Source organism: Plectropomus leopardus, chromosome 10 (genome assembly GCF_026936395.1).
Source record: "Plectropomus leopardus strain MGB_pleo_1.0 chromosome 10, ASM2693639v1, whole genome shotgun sequence".
NCBI lineage: Eukaryota > Metazoa > Chordata > Actinopteri > Perciformes > Serranidae > Plectropomus > Plectropomus leopardus.
The window spans coordinates 7,275,784-7,290,569 of NC_142185.1; the positions used below are offsets into that span (position 1 = coordinate 7,275,784).

A 14,786-nucleotide genomic window follows, 5' to 3' on the forward strand; every position below is an offset into this window, starting at 1 on the left:
GCACTTTATTATAAATCTGATGTGTGGTTTGTGTCATTTTTACATGTAAACTGCTAAACTTTTTGCAACCAAATAATGGGTAAATTTCATGTCCTCAGGGAGAACCAGGCAAATCAGGAAATACCGGAGAAGTTGGATTCCCTGGATCAGCGGTAAGTTTCCAGACTTCTAAAACTCCATCACTCACCTGCACACAATTTTTCCTTAAATCTGTCATTCACAGGAGAAAACACCATCATGTGTGTTGTCAGTACACCTAACAATGCTGTTCAATGTCAAATATTTCAGGGATCCAGAGGATTCCCAGGAACACCCGGGCCTCCTGGACTGAAGGGACACAGGGTGGGTAGAACTTCTGAATCATTAATGGACGTGTTACTGATGCTATATTGTGTCTAACTGGTCTCATTTTTCTGCTTTTCTACTCTGCTACATGCATGCCAAAAAATACATGTCAATGCAGGTGTTAACTGTTTTTCGTCTCCATTATCAGGGCCATGCTGGAATACTCGGCCAAAAAGGTGAAACTGGAGCTGTTGGATCCAAGGTATAAATGAATGAAAATAAAACTGTTTTCAGTCTGCCTGTCACTTTGTGTGGTTGGTTAGTTGAAAAGATGATTTCCTCTGTAGTTGGTGAAGGGAATCCTGTTGGATTTATACTGTATTAATCCCCTGCCTCGCTCGAAGGCCTGTGAAACATCTCGCCATGTGGTAGTGCTACCAATCTTCGAACCCATTAGATATTGGTCTAACAACAATTTAAGGAATAAACAAGGTAGTAGGGCACGCACATCCAATGGACTTGCACAGGTGCAGTATCAAAAATGAGACAAAGGTGAGAATCAAACAAAACAAACAAACAGCAATTTAACCTTAGTGGGCAACAGCCCAATATTTGGGGGGTTCCCATATAGCCAGTATATATCTGACCAAGATTTTCTCTTCCATGTGCTTTCCATTGTTTACAGTCCAATTAGCAAGTCATAAACAGTGTCGGGGTGCTATTTAAATATGCATCTGCATATGAATAGAGATACAATTTTTTGAAATAGAAGAAAAAAAATTTCTATTGCATTTTAGCCACTCATTCTGCCACTTTGTCTCTCCACATGGACTGTTTACCTGCATGGAACCGGAGCCTGATTAAACATGATTGGTCAATAGTACTCAGACTAAAATATTCTGCATTCATTTAATATTATGGGCGGCATGGTGGTGCAGTGGTTAGCACTCTGACCTCACAGCGAGAGGGTTCCGGGTTAAAATCCACCAATCAGCTGGGGAACCCCATCTGTTTGGAGTTTGCATGTTTTCCTTGCCTCAGTGTGGGATTTCTCCTAGTTCTCTGGCTTTCTCCCACAATCCAGAGACATTCAGGTTGGATAATTGGCAATGGACACTAGTTGCTCGTAGGTGTGAATGTGAGAGTGAATGGTTGTCCGTCTCTGTTTCAGCCCTATGATAGTCTGGCTTCCTGTCCACAGTGTGCCCTGCCTGATACCCAGTGTCACCTGGGATATGCGCCAACATGAACTAATGAATGTTTATAGGGATTGTCTTACATACTAAACAAGTACCTTTTCTGTGGTTTTGCAGGGTGCTACAGGGCCCCCAGGTCCCATGGGAGCACCTGGACCCATGGTATGTTAAATTCCAATGCTTTCTTTTTTAAGATTTCCATGAAGCCAATGAATCCCTCAGGGGGTCTGACACTTTGAGTTTCCTGGAACATCCTGTACACATTATACAGTTAATTATATGCAAGTGTATGTGGACTGCAGTAAACAGGCTGTTCTGAATATTCTGCCTGTTCTTTTCTTGAATGAGGCTACATCCAGTATATGTAAATAATCCAGACTTTAAACTTTTGAGTTGAATGGAGGAGAGCTTTAATTCATCGCTGTCTGTGTGTAACAGGGCCCTGCTGGGATGCCAGGGGAGAGAGGACGCTCTGGACCCGGAGGCATAGCAGTAAGGATAATATCACTGTGCATCGCAAACATCCACTACCAGGCCTTTTTCGCTCTCAAATAATGGGTGGTTTTATCGTACTAGTATATGTTTTGTTTCTTCAGTGGCAGCCGCCTGTAAACATCATTGTTTAATTATAATTTACAAGTCCAAGTGATATTGCTGTGTCTTTTAGGGTAAACGAGGGACACCTGGAAACATCGGAAAGCCCGGGCCAATGGTAAGTCAGATTTACCTTACCGTCCAGTGACCATCCTACATAGTTTAGCATGGATACTCATGTTATGGTGGGTGTGAATGGGTATTCTTGAATGATGTATATTTTATCCGCTATATCTGTGCGATTGTCATGTGGATGCACATTTCTAGCGTATATAGCTTTAGTCTTATGTCATTGTCATGTTTAACAGGGTCCCTTGGGTCTCAGCGGACCACCTGGATATCCTGGAACCCCAGGGATGAAGGTGCGAATAATAGAACACTCTTCCTTTGGCTATATGCTCATGCTAAATTGCTGTTTAAATAACTTTCTAATGGAATAAATAAATGGTTTCTATCAAAGCAATTATTCACCCTAAATTGTCATATTCACTGTTATTGCTCTATGATATTACTTATTAACATTGTCTGTTATATTTACTGTATTTGGTGATTGTCTTCCAAAGGGACAACCTGGTCCTACAGGAGTCCGGGGTCCAGAAGGCCCACAGGGACAGAGAGGAGAGACCGGTCATCAGGGCAGAGCTGGACCACTTGGCCTACCGGTATATATCCGACTTGACTCACACAAAATATACAACACATAAAGAAATTAGGTTAACATGTCAGCAGTGCACTGCTTTGATTCTCTAAGCAGAGACATGTCCTATTCACAGGGACCCCTGGGTGGGGATGGTGGCCCGGGTGCCAAAGGACCATTGGTACGTAAACAGTTATTTTAACAACATATTCTCTGTTTGTGATAAGGATACAGAAAGATCATATACAACATGATTCTTTGCAGGGTAATCTTGGTCCACAAGGTCCAGGCGGCCATCCTGGACCCCCTGGCCCACCAGGACCTCAGGGAAGCACTGGTCAGCCTGGAATCAAAGGACAACTGGTAAATTGGATTTACATTTCGAAGACTGCTTCAGAAATCCTTTTAAATACTGAATAAACACTGATAATTGCTTGACATGCATGAGACTCACATTTTTTGCATTTTGTGCTACAGGGAGATGTTGGTGTTCCAGGATTTAAAGGAGAGGCTGGACCTAAAGGAGAACCTGTAAGATTCTTGACAAGACCAAGCAATTTAATACAAAAATAAGATAAACTTGGCTTCATAGACTTTATTTTCTGGCTTGTATTTCAACTTTCTAGGGTCCTCCAGGCTCCCAGGGAGTGATTGGACCTCAGGGTGAAGAAGGAAAGCGAGGACCCCGTGGAGACTCTGGCTCTGTTGGCCCACCCGGTCCTGTGGGAGAGAGAGTGAGTCACATTCTGCCTCCCACTGTAACTTTGATCAGTCAGAGAGCTGCTCTTAAAGGACAGTGGTTATCTTCAGGAAACGAGATAAAGAAAAGTAATCACTCTTTGGGGGCGGTGGGATTAGGATATGCAATGAATCACTTTTGGTAAAATACATTGTGAAATTGGAAATGCTCCCATTTATGCAGGGATCATATTGGAATATATTGACTCATATGGATAACAGCAGTATGGATAACAGAGTTATAACCATTGGGCCACAGCAAGAATGTTTGAATCCCTGGCAGCTGTGTCTTTTCTGTATGGAGTCTGCATGTTCCTCCCTGTGTAGGTTTCCTCCTCTGGTTTCCTGCCACAGTCTGAAAATTAGGTGAACTGATGAATTTAAATTGCCCATAGAGTGGCGACTGCTCTCTAATGAACCTGCATGAAATAAAGCCAGTGAGGAAAAAGGATTAGCGGTGGGATCCTGTTTTATTTGAAGTTACTGAATTTCTAGAAATATATAGGTGTAACCTTTTTATGTTAAGAACTTCCCTAGGAGCATCCAGGCCCCCAGAAAAGCTTCTCAGCCTTGCCTCCATTTTTCCGGTGGCCACTTGCAGTATTGCAGTGACAAAATCGCTTGCAGCCCAAAAAACTTTTCCCATAGGACACCATTTTAAAACAGAATCTGTGAAGCCGTTGACAGAACACCTCAAACTGCAAATAAAGGCAGTTGTGACTCTCTCTTATGAATGTTTGATTCATGGAGGTTTTATATGATCAAACTCTCCTGGAGACGAGAAAAACGATTTAAAAATCTGTGATGTAAAGTGTGTAAATTGAGCGAAAAATCATGGACAGGGCCAGCAGGTGAAATAGTACTGCACATATTCAACGGGCTACATGGCAGAAGTAAACCTGGAAGTTAGAAACTTTTTTTTGGCTTATGCACCAGGCCAGCCACCCCATTGGAATGAATAGGTGTCATTTTGGATCCGGAATCTAGTTATTATTATACTATCTATGGGAGCATCACTAGAGAATTTGTTTGCCTTATTATCTGGTTATACACTGTTGTAACCCATCCTTTGTGTACAAATAAAAGTATTAACATGATGCAGAATTTAATTAATGATGTGTTTTTCAGGGATCGCCTGGTAACAGAGGATTCCCTGGTGCTGATGGGTTGCCAGGACCGAAGGTAAACTATTGTCTGCTGCAAAATACAGTAACGTTTTAATCAAATGTGGAGAGATATGTTAGTATTCCCACAGGAGCTGATATTAGTGGATTATACCCAGATGTTACCAGAGATTGTCAACTGAAAAAGTTCTCATCATTTGTCTTCCTAAAGGGTGCTCAAGGAGATCGTGGAACCTCTGGCCCACCAGGGCCAAAAGCTTCTGTAGGAGACCCTGGGCGTCCAGGAGAACCTGGTCTACCAGGTGCAAGGGTAACACTGAAGAGCTCGCTATTCCAGTTTTGAGCAACTATATTACTTCATTTACTTTGTTTATCTGTATCCTACATTTCCATTGCTCATATTTTCATTTTATCTCCTCATCAAAGGGTCTCACTGGTACCCCTGGAGTCCAGGGAGCAGAGGGCAAGCCAGGACCATTGGTAGGTTGAACTTCTCAAACATATTCACAATCAGACAATAGAGTTTGCCTCCAGCTTATGATAAATGATACGAAATGATGGAGTCAAAGTGTGTTTTTACTTTTTTAAGGGTGCCCCAGGTGAAGATGGTCGCCCAGGCCCTGCAGGGTCCATTGGAAACAGAGGGCCTGCAGGAATCATGGGAGGGCCAGGTCCCAAGGGCTTTAGTGTAAGGCTGCAGATTCCTTCCAAACTTTGCATAAATAGTCTGTCAGGCCAGTCTGTTCTTTTCCTTATGAACATTTAAAAATAATAAAAAATATTTTTACACTTGAAGGGTGACCCAGGAAAGACAGGTGAACAAGGATCTGCAGGAGTGCCAGGTCAAAGAGTGAGTACTGTTTATGTATGAGCAATTGTACAGTACACTATGTTTTGCCATCAGCATGGAATGGGAAGGCATAGATCAGACTCATGCAGGTGATTCATTGATCTGTCAGAGGGAAGCATAGCAAGAACACAGAACATATATGCATTATAAAGATACTGCCTCAATCAACAGCATGTTGTGTGTGTGTGTCTGCGTGTGTGTGTTCTATTGACTTCAATATGTGGTGCTTGATATTCTACAATGATCCACTTCATCGCACAATCATTAGTCAGTTTTTTAGTTATAGAAAAACCTCACACAGCCTCAGGGTATGAAGAAGCCCTTCACACGCCAGATTTGCAATGGACAGGTTGTTACTTGTCTCTTTGTCACAAGGGTCCCCCTGGAAAAGATGGAGAAGTTGGCCCTGCTGGTCCCCCCGGCCCCCTTGTAAGTTTCTGATTCCTGTTTTGTTGAATTCATTTGTTTACTTGTTTTTTACTGCTCTCACAAATGACTGAGACATAACTGTGTCCTCTCAAAGGGAGTCGCAGGAGACAGAGGAGAGCAGGGACCCCCAGGTGTGAATGGATTCCAGGTGAGTAATTGTTTTTGGTTGGTAGCAAGACACATGCAAAAATATTACTGAGTTTGAGACTGTAGGTGTGAAAATGTAGCAGTATTCAAAATGCTTAGGCTTTAGTCTATGCTGAGGAAATGCTCCATTGATCATGTTTGACTGTCTTGTGTTCATAGGGTTTACCTGGAAATCAAGGTCCTCCTGGAGAAGCTGGAAAACCAGGTGACCAAGTGAGTGTTACAGAAGTTAGACATCCTGTTTTTGGCTAAATGACTGAAGCATATCCTTCTCAAACATCTGATCTTATCTTTAATGACGCTCTCTGTCCTAACACATAGTCTGAAAATTAATAACACCAGTGTTTGTTTCTTTCAGGGTATTCCCGGAGAGCTCGGTTCTGTGGGTCAGATTGGACCAAGGGTAGGGGAATTTTACTCTGCTAAATGATTCAGGCGGGTGGTACAGTTGAACACCTGAAACTGATGATGCTTCTTCTTCTCCAGGGAGAGCGCGGCATTCCAGGCGAGAGAGGAGAGCTGGGTTCAACTGGTCTGCAGGGACCTAAGGGCATCCCTGGAGCACCTGGTCCAGATGGGCCAAAGGTATTTTCACAGAGGCCTCACCTGCATGTACAGCAAAAGATTTTTGACCATGTGATAGTTCAAGGAGATTAGGAATATTTAAATCATTGTCAAGAGAAGTAGTAACAGAGCTTGTTTAGTGTCGGGATAAAAAGGACAGCCGGTGCGACATTTTGACCGCATGTGATTTAAAAAGCAGTTAGCAGCTAACTCGAAGAAGAAGGACAGTGTTCGAAAATGTCTGCACGGAATGAATAGGAAACCATTTTTAAGTTTATACTGGAAACATGGGGCACCCAGCAGTTCAGCTGGTAGAGTGGGCGCCCCATGTACAGAGACTACGTCTTCGCCGCAGCGGTTGCAGGTTCAATTCCAACCTCGGCCCTTGGTGCATGTCATCCCCTCTCTTTCCCCCTTTCACGCTTCAGATATCCGAAGAATAATATTGGCAAAAAAAATAATCTTATACGTTTATACTGGAAACATGAATGTCAGCAGGCATCCCCACAATAAAATAATAATAATAAAGTATGTTTGGTTGATACTGATTTTAGGCTGTACTGATGCTGAATGTTGGTAAGTAAGAAGCTTGCTAACCTTGATGTTTGTCACTGAAGGGCAGTCCTGGTCCCCCTGGTGCACTCGGTGACGTTGGTCCTCCAGGTCTTCAGGGAATGCCAGGAGAGAGGGGCATCTCTGGCCCTTCTGGGCCGAAAGGTGACAGAGTAAGTCCTTAATTATTCTCTCTTTTTAGCTACCAATCCCTACATATAATGTAGGGATTGGTAGCTAAAATACAATATATGGTAGCTACATACAAATATATTGTGCCTGCAGAATGAGTTTACTTATGTGGGTGGAAAAATTATGATGATGATGATTTTTTTTTGAAGTTACAATTAAGACATCTGTCAGTCAAATCCATGTCTGAGTTCAATGGATGTCTCTTCAGGACATATTGACAGCTTGAGCACTGATGCCTGCCAATAACAGTAAATAAAGGAGCCTTTAACCTTTTCTTGCTCTTTTTTGTAGGGAGCAATTGGTGAGAAAGGATCCGAAGGTACACCTGGAAATGATGGTGCAAGAGTAAGTAAAATATCTGTCACTCAACCAAGGAAGAAAGTTTCACTAACACTCATGAGACTACAAAAGAAGAAAGCAGTGATTTATTAATGCGCATTCGAGACTTGTCACTGCTTGTTTGAAGAAATGTGTCCACTGACTTGACTGCACAAGTTGCTGTAATGAGCAGAGATCCCCAACCAGATCTGTCCTCTGTCAACAGGGAGCCCCCGGTCCTGTCGGCCCACTAGGATCTGCTGGACCCAGTGGTGAGAAGGTAAGAGTCTTCTTTTTATTTCTGACACACATAAGAAGGCTGCTGTTCACATCACACTGATTCAAAGTGATGACAAGTTGTTTTTAGGAAAGCGTCAGTTCCCAGGATGAGCACTATGCTCTTAATCCTGCTTTTATTTTCTTGGCTGCGTCTCACAGCATCCTCCAGTGAAGGACAGTCTTTGGCTTGTGTTGCCTGTTCAAACATAAAAAAAAACACTGAATTTATGGGGCTGCCCACGCTCAATGAGTGGTTGTAGTGATTGTTGTCAATAAACGTTCTGACATCTTTGCAGGGAGAACCTGGACCCAAAGGACCATCCGGACCCCCAGGATCCAGAGGAGTGCCAGTGAGTAGACCTGGCCAGTGTTTATAGTGGTGATACAGGATAGATGTCCATTATTCGAGCACCCCAATATAATAATCTCTCTCCTATGACAGGGAGCAAGAGGTGACCCTGGCCCCATTGGTGCAGTGGGATTTGCTGGACCTCCTGTAAGTAGTCACACGCGGCCATGTTGTCATATTTTATTTTTCCTAAAATGGCTCTTCGTGATGTTGTTTCCACTGAGATGAATTAAGAGTAAAGACAGATAATGTAACAAATGTTTTACAGGGTCCTGATGGACAACCTGGAGTCAAGGGAGAGCCTGGAGAGCCAGGCCAGAAAGGAGACGCTGGATCACCAGGACCTCAAGGCTTGTCTGGTGCTCACGGACCTCCTGTGAGTTTCAAAAATGCTGTTGAGAAATTAGTTTGAAAGTCGTTGCTGTGATGTATTTTTCTGCAGGCTACAGCTTGATGAGGCGTCCCAGTACTTTTATTTGGTCCACTGTGGAAGTTTTATTGAGTTGATTCCTGCAAAACGATTTATCATCAGTGTACTTTTTCTTCAAGGGTCCAGAGGTCTGCTTTGCAAATTTGATGCTGATAAATGCCTCTCTAATAAAGTGTTGTTTTTTAGGGGCCGGCTGGTGTTGCTGGATTGAAAGGCGGAAGAGGAACTCAGGGTGCACCAGTAAGATCATTTCATCTTTACAGAATTCTTAGGATAAGGGGAAATTCAAGATTTAATGAGAACAACAAGGGTGTCACTGCTATTAATACTTGATGTATTTAAATGATAACTTCAAACACGATATTCTCTTGTCAGCTTTTCAAACAGTAGATGTTGCCTCCTGTTGTTGTAAAGCAGTATCTGAGGACCTTGTATCATTTTCTGCTTCCAGGGTCCCACTGGTTTCCCTGGATCTGCAGGACGAGTCGGCCCACCTGGCCCAACTGTAAGTACGGCCCTGAATTTGTATGAACACACAGTTAGGGTAATAGGAAGAAATATTTGTCATACAAGCTTAAAATTATAATATAATATGATATAATTTAAAATCAGTGTGATGATCTAAAAACTGTGAAGATGACATTTCCACCTGATGAATTGTCTGTCACTGTAATGACCTGATGTTGACACAAAAAGAAACTTTATAGTAAAAGGGTAAATATGTTAATACCTTTTTAAATAGAACGAAGTCACAAAGACTCATTTGTTTTCTTGTGTAGAAGGGCAGCACATTGTATGAACATTTTTATTCAAAACACTTGAACATACAAGTGCATGCATCTATCTCATGTCCATTCCCTGCCAGGGTCCAGTCGGAGAACCCGGACCCATTGGACCTCCTGGGAAAGAGGGTCCTGGTGGTCTCCGTGGAGACCATGGATCCCCCGGAAGACAAGGAGAGCGAGGACCTGCAGGACCACCTGGCAGCCCAGGAGACAAAGGAGACTCTGGGGAAGACGGACCCACGGTAAACTGATGTTACTGTTGATGATGTTCCATTTTAGCTGCCAATTTCATCCAAATGAATGCAGAGATAAAACCAAAGATCACTGATATGCCAGTTCCTAGTTGTTAGTGTCTATTGCAATTACTGTAATAAAATTGAAATATTTGATTGAAAATAAGAATATTTGAACTGAAGAAACCCGCTGTGCCCTGTAGCTGCTGCGAGGAAACGGATTAAAGTTGTAATGGAAAAAGGAGAAAGTGCTTCAGTTAAACTTGTACTGCTTTTTATTGTTCCCCGCACACTTTTAAAATTTCAGAGTCACGTTATTGTCAGCGAGACACATTACGTCAAGGCTGAACACACACTGTCAGAGTCTCATCTAAGTGTTGTTTGGTGTTGTCTGCTTCAGGGTCCTGATGGTCCTCCAGGCCCAGATGGAACTACAGGACAGAGAGGCATTGTGGGTCTTCCTGGTCAGAGAGGAGAGCGTGGGATGCCAGGCCTTCCCGGCCCTGCGGTCTGTATCCTGCACATGAGAATCCGTCTTCATGTAGTCTGAACATGAATCATATTAATCCTGCGACTTGTTTCTAAATCACTGCGTGTTACTTTAGTGCTTGTGCACAGCACTGGAGCTGATCCTGTGACCAGTGTGTGTCATGTGAAATGGTCCTGTTTGTGCTGCCTTGTGAGTTGCCTGTTTCTTTTTTTTAGGGTCCACCAGGAAAACAGGGATCCACAGGAGCATCTGGAGATAAAGGCCCCCCAGGTCCAGTTGGTGTTCCCGGTGCTAACGGACCTCGTGGTGATCCTGGTCCTGATGTAAGCACAACTCCTCAACTGGTCCTGGTTCTGAAATGATATCACCAGAGTGTGTGTGTGTCTGTGAGATGTTTCCAGCTGTCCTAATGTTTCGTGTGTGCTCCTCAGGGCCCTGCAGGATCTGACGGCCCGCCAGGCAAAGATGGTGTTCTTGGACAAAGAGTAAGAGACAAAGAGATTACAAAGTTTGACCTGTGTTGTCTAGCATATTGCATAGTGTCTGACAAGTGTTTATTCTCCAGGGAGACCGAGGCGATCCTGGTCCAGAAGGTCTGATTGGCCCTCAGGGACATCCTGGCCCTCAAGGTCCTGTTGGTGTACCGGGTGATGCTGGAAGGAGAGGAGAGGCTGTAAGTGTCGCCCAGAAGTCTGCGTGTTAGTATGTCAGTCAGTTCATCAGGAAACAAGAGTGTAATAACAGATTTACACATGATTACATTCTGAGGGTGTTATGATGGAGGCCCTGAGGGCGTGTTGGAACATGTATGAACTTCATACTAAGTGATAGGAATGATGTGCTTGTTTATAATAAGCAAGCGAGAGTTTCAGTGCTGGCAGAGCTCTGCACTTCCTCAGGGCCTCCTAATGATTTGACTCATTTGCAGGGCTCCAGAGGACCCGTTGGCCCACCTGGCTCTGCTGGAAAGAGAGGATTAGTGGTGAGTCTTCAGCTGAGAACATCTGGTAGTCACAGAGTGCATGAACATACATCACATGCAATGTAGATTTTTATAAATGATAGACTTAGATAAACGTTACAGCTGATAAAAGCCCAAAACCACCATAAAAAAATCCCCAGTTCAAAATAAATATTATGAAAAATATCAATCTTTCTAATTTAGGGGCCCCAAGGACCAAGAGGAGATAAGGGTGACCTGGGAGATCACGGAGAGAGAGGACAGAAGGGACATCGAGGCTTCACTGGTTTGCAGGGTCTTCCTGGACCTCCGGTAAGTGAAAGCGCTGACTCACTTCACTGTGGATTCCTCTCCTGTGTGCACACGGTTTCTCCAGAGTTCAGAGCCACTTCTGCTAACTGCAGGGCAGTGATCAAAAGTTCACTTTTAATGGCTTCTAGTTCTGTCAACACAGTCCTCTACACTTTTCACACAGCTCTAATGCAGAGCCTCCAATACAAGTTCAGGCACCAGGTGATGCCTCCAGAGAGTCTCCTGCTGACGCTGCATTTCAGAAGAGGCTCCAAAACCCTATATTCACCCTTTCTTTTTTTTTATATAGATCTGAAAGTTTATAAAATGTATAAGGACAGATATCATGTCCAGGTAATTCTGACTGAGGACAGAACAGCAGTTCTGCCAGTTTTAGTGATCAGTGTTTTGATTGGAGGTGTCTGATAATAGATAAATGTTACAACAGGTGTGATGTGAATGTAAATCTACACCTTAAATGTAACCTAATATATATATATATATATATATATATATATATATATATATATATTAGGTTATATATATATATATATATATATATATATATATATATATATATATATATATATATATATATATATATATATATGTGTGTGTGTGTGTGTATTAAGTTGTGTTATTGGCTGAGGCAGGTCCAACTCTTGCCATTTGCTAAGTATTAAAATTCTACATATTGTGTGTAAATATTCATAGATTCTGCCCTCTAAAGGTTGAAACCTGCTATTGCACTTTAGTTTTGTTATTGGGGGGGTTAGTTCCTCTTCAATTTAAATGACAGAAACTGGAGGAGCAGTAACAGCTTGCCTATTTCAATTTGTTTTGCTGTTTGGAGTGGATAATTATTGCCATATATTTTTTCCCTTTTAAAGCCCCTTAAAGACAAATCTCAAAGCCTGAGTATTTGTATTCAAAATTAAATACTTCTGAGTAAATGATAACAATTACACTTAAAGTCAGTGGAAGATGCCAGAGGATGCCAAACATTTCTAGAGACCATTTCCAAACAAACAAAATATTCTGCTTCTTGATGACATTTTCACTGCGGTCCTAATCACTTGGTCTATATTTCTCATAATGCCAAGTTCTGGAGTGAGTCATTTTTAGTTTGTTTATTATGTTCATACATGCAAATGTCACATTTGTCAGAGTTTATAATCTGTCAGTTCAGAACCTGGTAGTTAATGTTCTTTGATACTGCAGTGGTTCTTTTAGTGATGAGGAAGGTGTGCTGTCATGCAACTTTTGAGCACATTTTAAATGTCTTGTTGACCAATCAGAATTTTGCACACCACTTTGTATAGAATGCATTTCTCTCCCAAAAACTAGAACATTGAAATTCAGCTGTTTTAGAAAACTGAACCTTTTGTTTCTAAAGTGCATCAGGATGTGCAATATTATACACTGTGTCATTTAGAAGCGAGAGAGGAGCAGAAAAACAGATTTGTTGTCATTACTTTATGAAGTGTTAACTAGTGTACGGTGCTGTTACAAACTTAGAGGTTCTCCAGCTTCAGAATCCTCCAGCAGGTCTTAGCCATCAAGAGCAGGAACTCTTGTTCATTGTGTGATTTCTGGGTACATTTTGAGATGTAATGTATAAATGTTTAAAGACACTAATTAATATTTATTTCTTGCCTTTAGGGTACAACAGGTGAGCAGGGAGCTCCAGGAATAGTTGGACCAAGTGGACCGAGGGTAAATGCTCCTCCTCCATTAGTTTCTCCTAAATCTTCTATGATAATATAACAAGTCTTAGTCTGTCTTAGAGCAAACACAATATATATTTTAGAGTTTGAAATCAAACTCCTGATTTGAAGACTAAAAACCCATCTGTGTTTGATCTGAATGTGATTCAGGGGCCTCCTGGACCTATCGGGCCTCCTGGAAAGGAAGGATACATGGGACAGTCAGGGCCGATGGGACCTCCTGGAACTCGTGGAATCAGTGGAGAGATTGGACCCGAGGTATTTACTCATTATTCAGAGTTGAGCTGTCGGTGAGCCGGACTAATAAAAAGACTGCAGCAAATGTATTTAAAAAGCAGCAGCCAGCTGTGAGGAGCGATCAGAGCGCCATTAAACTGTTGAACATGTTTTCAGCAGATGTTCAGTGAGCAGGGAGGAATAAGTGTCTTATTATTGTGTGTACAGAGTTCTGACCAGGAAATAAAAACTATACATACAAATCACAGTAAAAAAAATGTGTTTTCTTAATCCACAGGGCCCTCCAGGAGAGCCTGGACCCCCAGGCCTCCCTGGTCCCCCAGGACCTCCCATGGCTGCTATGGATGACCTCTTTGACGGCGGCCCTCAGGATTACGACTCAGGCCCCCCTCCCCCTCCCGAGTTCAGCGAGGATGAGGCACTGCCCAACAGCAACTCCTCCACCATAGTGCCCGTGGACCCCGGCGTTCAGGCCACCCTGAAGGCCCTCAGCAGCCAGATCGACAGCATGAAGAGCCCCGATGGCAGCAGGAAGCATCCTGCCAGGACCTGCGACGACCTCAAGAGATGCTACCCCGCAAAGAAGAGCGGTGCGTGTCAGTCACAATCACTGAGTGCGAGAGGAGATTTAAACTGCCCCTAAAAAAATAATATAAAAATTAACAGGAGGTCTATATTCTGTACCTATCATGTACAAAACTGAAATAAGAATAATGATAAACTTTCTTTTTATAGCACTGTGATAGCAAGTGCTTTCCAGGACAATATAAAATAGTATGTAGTAATAGGATAAAACAGTAACACAATGTGTAATACATACACCACATATACAAGTATAGACAGTTATATAGATATATGCACATACATACAGAAACGTATACTTATATACAAATTATACAGTCTTCTAGTTCATTATGCTCTTAGCTGTTAATTAAACATGTAAATGTAAGAATACTCTCAGGGCAAAAATGCCTCTGAACTGTAAAACAAACTTGCTTGTTGCAATACAACTGACATCTGTTACCATCACATCTGTAAAATAAATCAGCAAAGCCACACGTCCATAATTCCTGCTGGTTCTGTCGTGTAGGTGAGTACTGGGTGGATCCAAACCAAGGCAGTGTGGAGGACGCCATCCAAGTGCACTGCAACATGGACACCGGAGAGACCTGCATCTCTGCCAACCCATCCAGCGTACCTCGTAAAGTGTGGTGGAGCTCTTCCAGGAACAAACCTGTGTGGTTCGGAGCTGACATCAACGGTGGAACACATGTGAGCACTTAGATTTGGATGGTGGGGGAGAGAGGGAGGGGGGCGGGGCTGTGCACGGCGAACGCTCAGTGAAGTTGTGTTTGGATGCTATAGAGAAATGTATGAT

The 14,786-nt window shown here is 42.7% G+C and overlaps 1 protein-coding gene across 1 annotated transcript in view; it reads left to right on the plus strand.

Annotated features, from left to right (window-relative positions):
- Positions 1–14,786, plus strand: part of col5a2a (collagen, type V, alpha 2a) — a 47,281-nt gene that overhangs the window by 29,879 nt on the left and 2,616 nt on the right. The window contains exons 12-52 of the mRNA XM_042494419.2: positions 99–152; positions 289–342; positions 494–547; positions 1,599–1,643; positions 1,920–1,973; positions 2,149–2,193; positions 2,384–2,437; positions 2,639–2,737; positions 2,849–2,893; positions 2,977–3,075; positions 3,190–3,243; positions 3,339–3,446; positions 4,579–4,632; positions 4,786–4,884; positions 5,001–5,054; positions 5,164–5,262; positions 5,371–5,424; positions 5,800–5,853; positions 5,948–6,001; positions 6,160–6,213; positions 6,359–6,403; positions 6,487–6,585; positions 7,182–7,289; positions 7,600–7,653; positions 7,853–7,906; positions 8,202–8,255; positions 8,348–8,401; positions 8,523–8,630; positions 8,871–8,924; positions 9,136–9,189; positions 9,550–9,711; positions 10,103–10,210; positions 10,408–10,515; positions 10,624–10,677; positions 10,758–10,865; positions 11,121–11,174; positions 11,358–11,465; positions 13,107–13,160; positions 13,322–13,429; positions 13,686–13,998; positions 14,499–14,680. Coding sequence (XP_042350353.1) covers positions 99–152; positions 289–342; positions 494–547; positions 1,599–1,643; positions 1,920–1,973; positions 2,149–2,193; positions 2,384–2,437; positions 2,639–2,737; positions 2,849–2,893; positions 2,977–3,075; positions 3,190–3,243; positions 3,339–3,446; positions 4,579–4,632; positions 4,786–4,884; positions 5,001–5,054; positions 5,164–5,262; positions 5,371–5,424; positions 5,800–5,853; positions 5,948–6,001; positions 6,160–6,213; positions 6,359–6,403; positions 6,487–6,585; positions 7,182–7,289; positions 7,600–7,653; positions 7,853–7,906; positions 8,202–8,255; positions 8,348–8,401; positions 8,523–8,630; positions 8,871–8,924; positions 9,136–9,189; positions 9,550–9,711; positions 10,103–10,210; positions 10,408–10,515; positions 10,624–10,677; positions 10,758–10,865; positions 11,121–11,174; positions 11,358–11,465; positions 13,107–13,160; positions 13,322–13,429; positions 13,686–13,998; positions 14,499–14,680 — 3,330 coding nt within the window. The remainder of the gene's footprint in view (positions 1–98; positions 153–288; positions 343–493; positions 548–1,598; positions 1,644–1,919; positions 1,974–2,148; positions 2,194–2,383; positions 2,438–2,638; positions 2,738–2,848; positions 2,894–2,976; positions 3,076–3,189; positions 3,244–3,338; positions 3,447–4,578; positions 4,633–4,785; positions 4,885–5,000; positions 5,055–5,163; positions 5,263–5,370; positions 5,425–5,799; positions 5,854–5,947; positions 6,002–6,159; positions 6,214–6,358; positions 6,404–6,486; positions 6,586–7,181; positions 7,290–7,599; positions 7,654–7,852; positions 7,907–8,201; positions 8,256–8,347; positions 8,402–8,522; positions 8,631–8,870; positions 8,925–9,135; positions 9,190–9,549; positions 9,712–10,102; positions 10,211–10,407; positions 10,516–10,623; positions 10,678–10,757; positions 10,866–11,120; positions 11,175–11,357; positions 11,466–13,106; positions 13,161–13,321; positions 13,430–13,685; positions 13,999–14,498; positions 14,681–14,786) is intronic.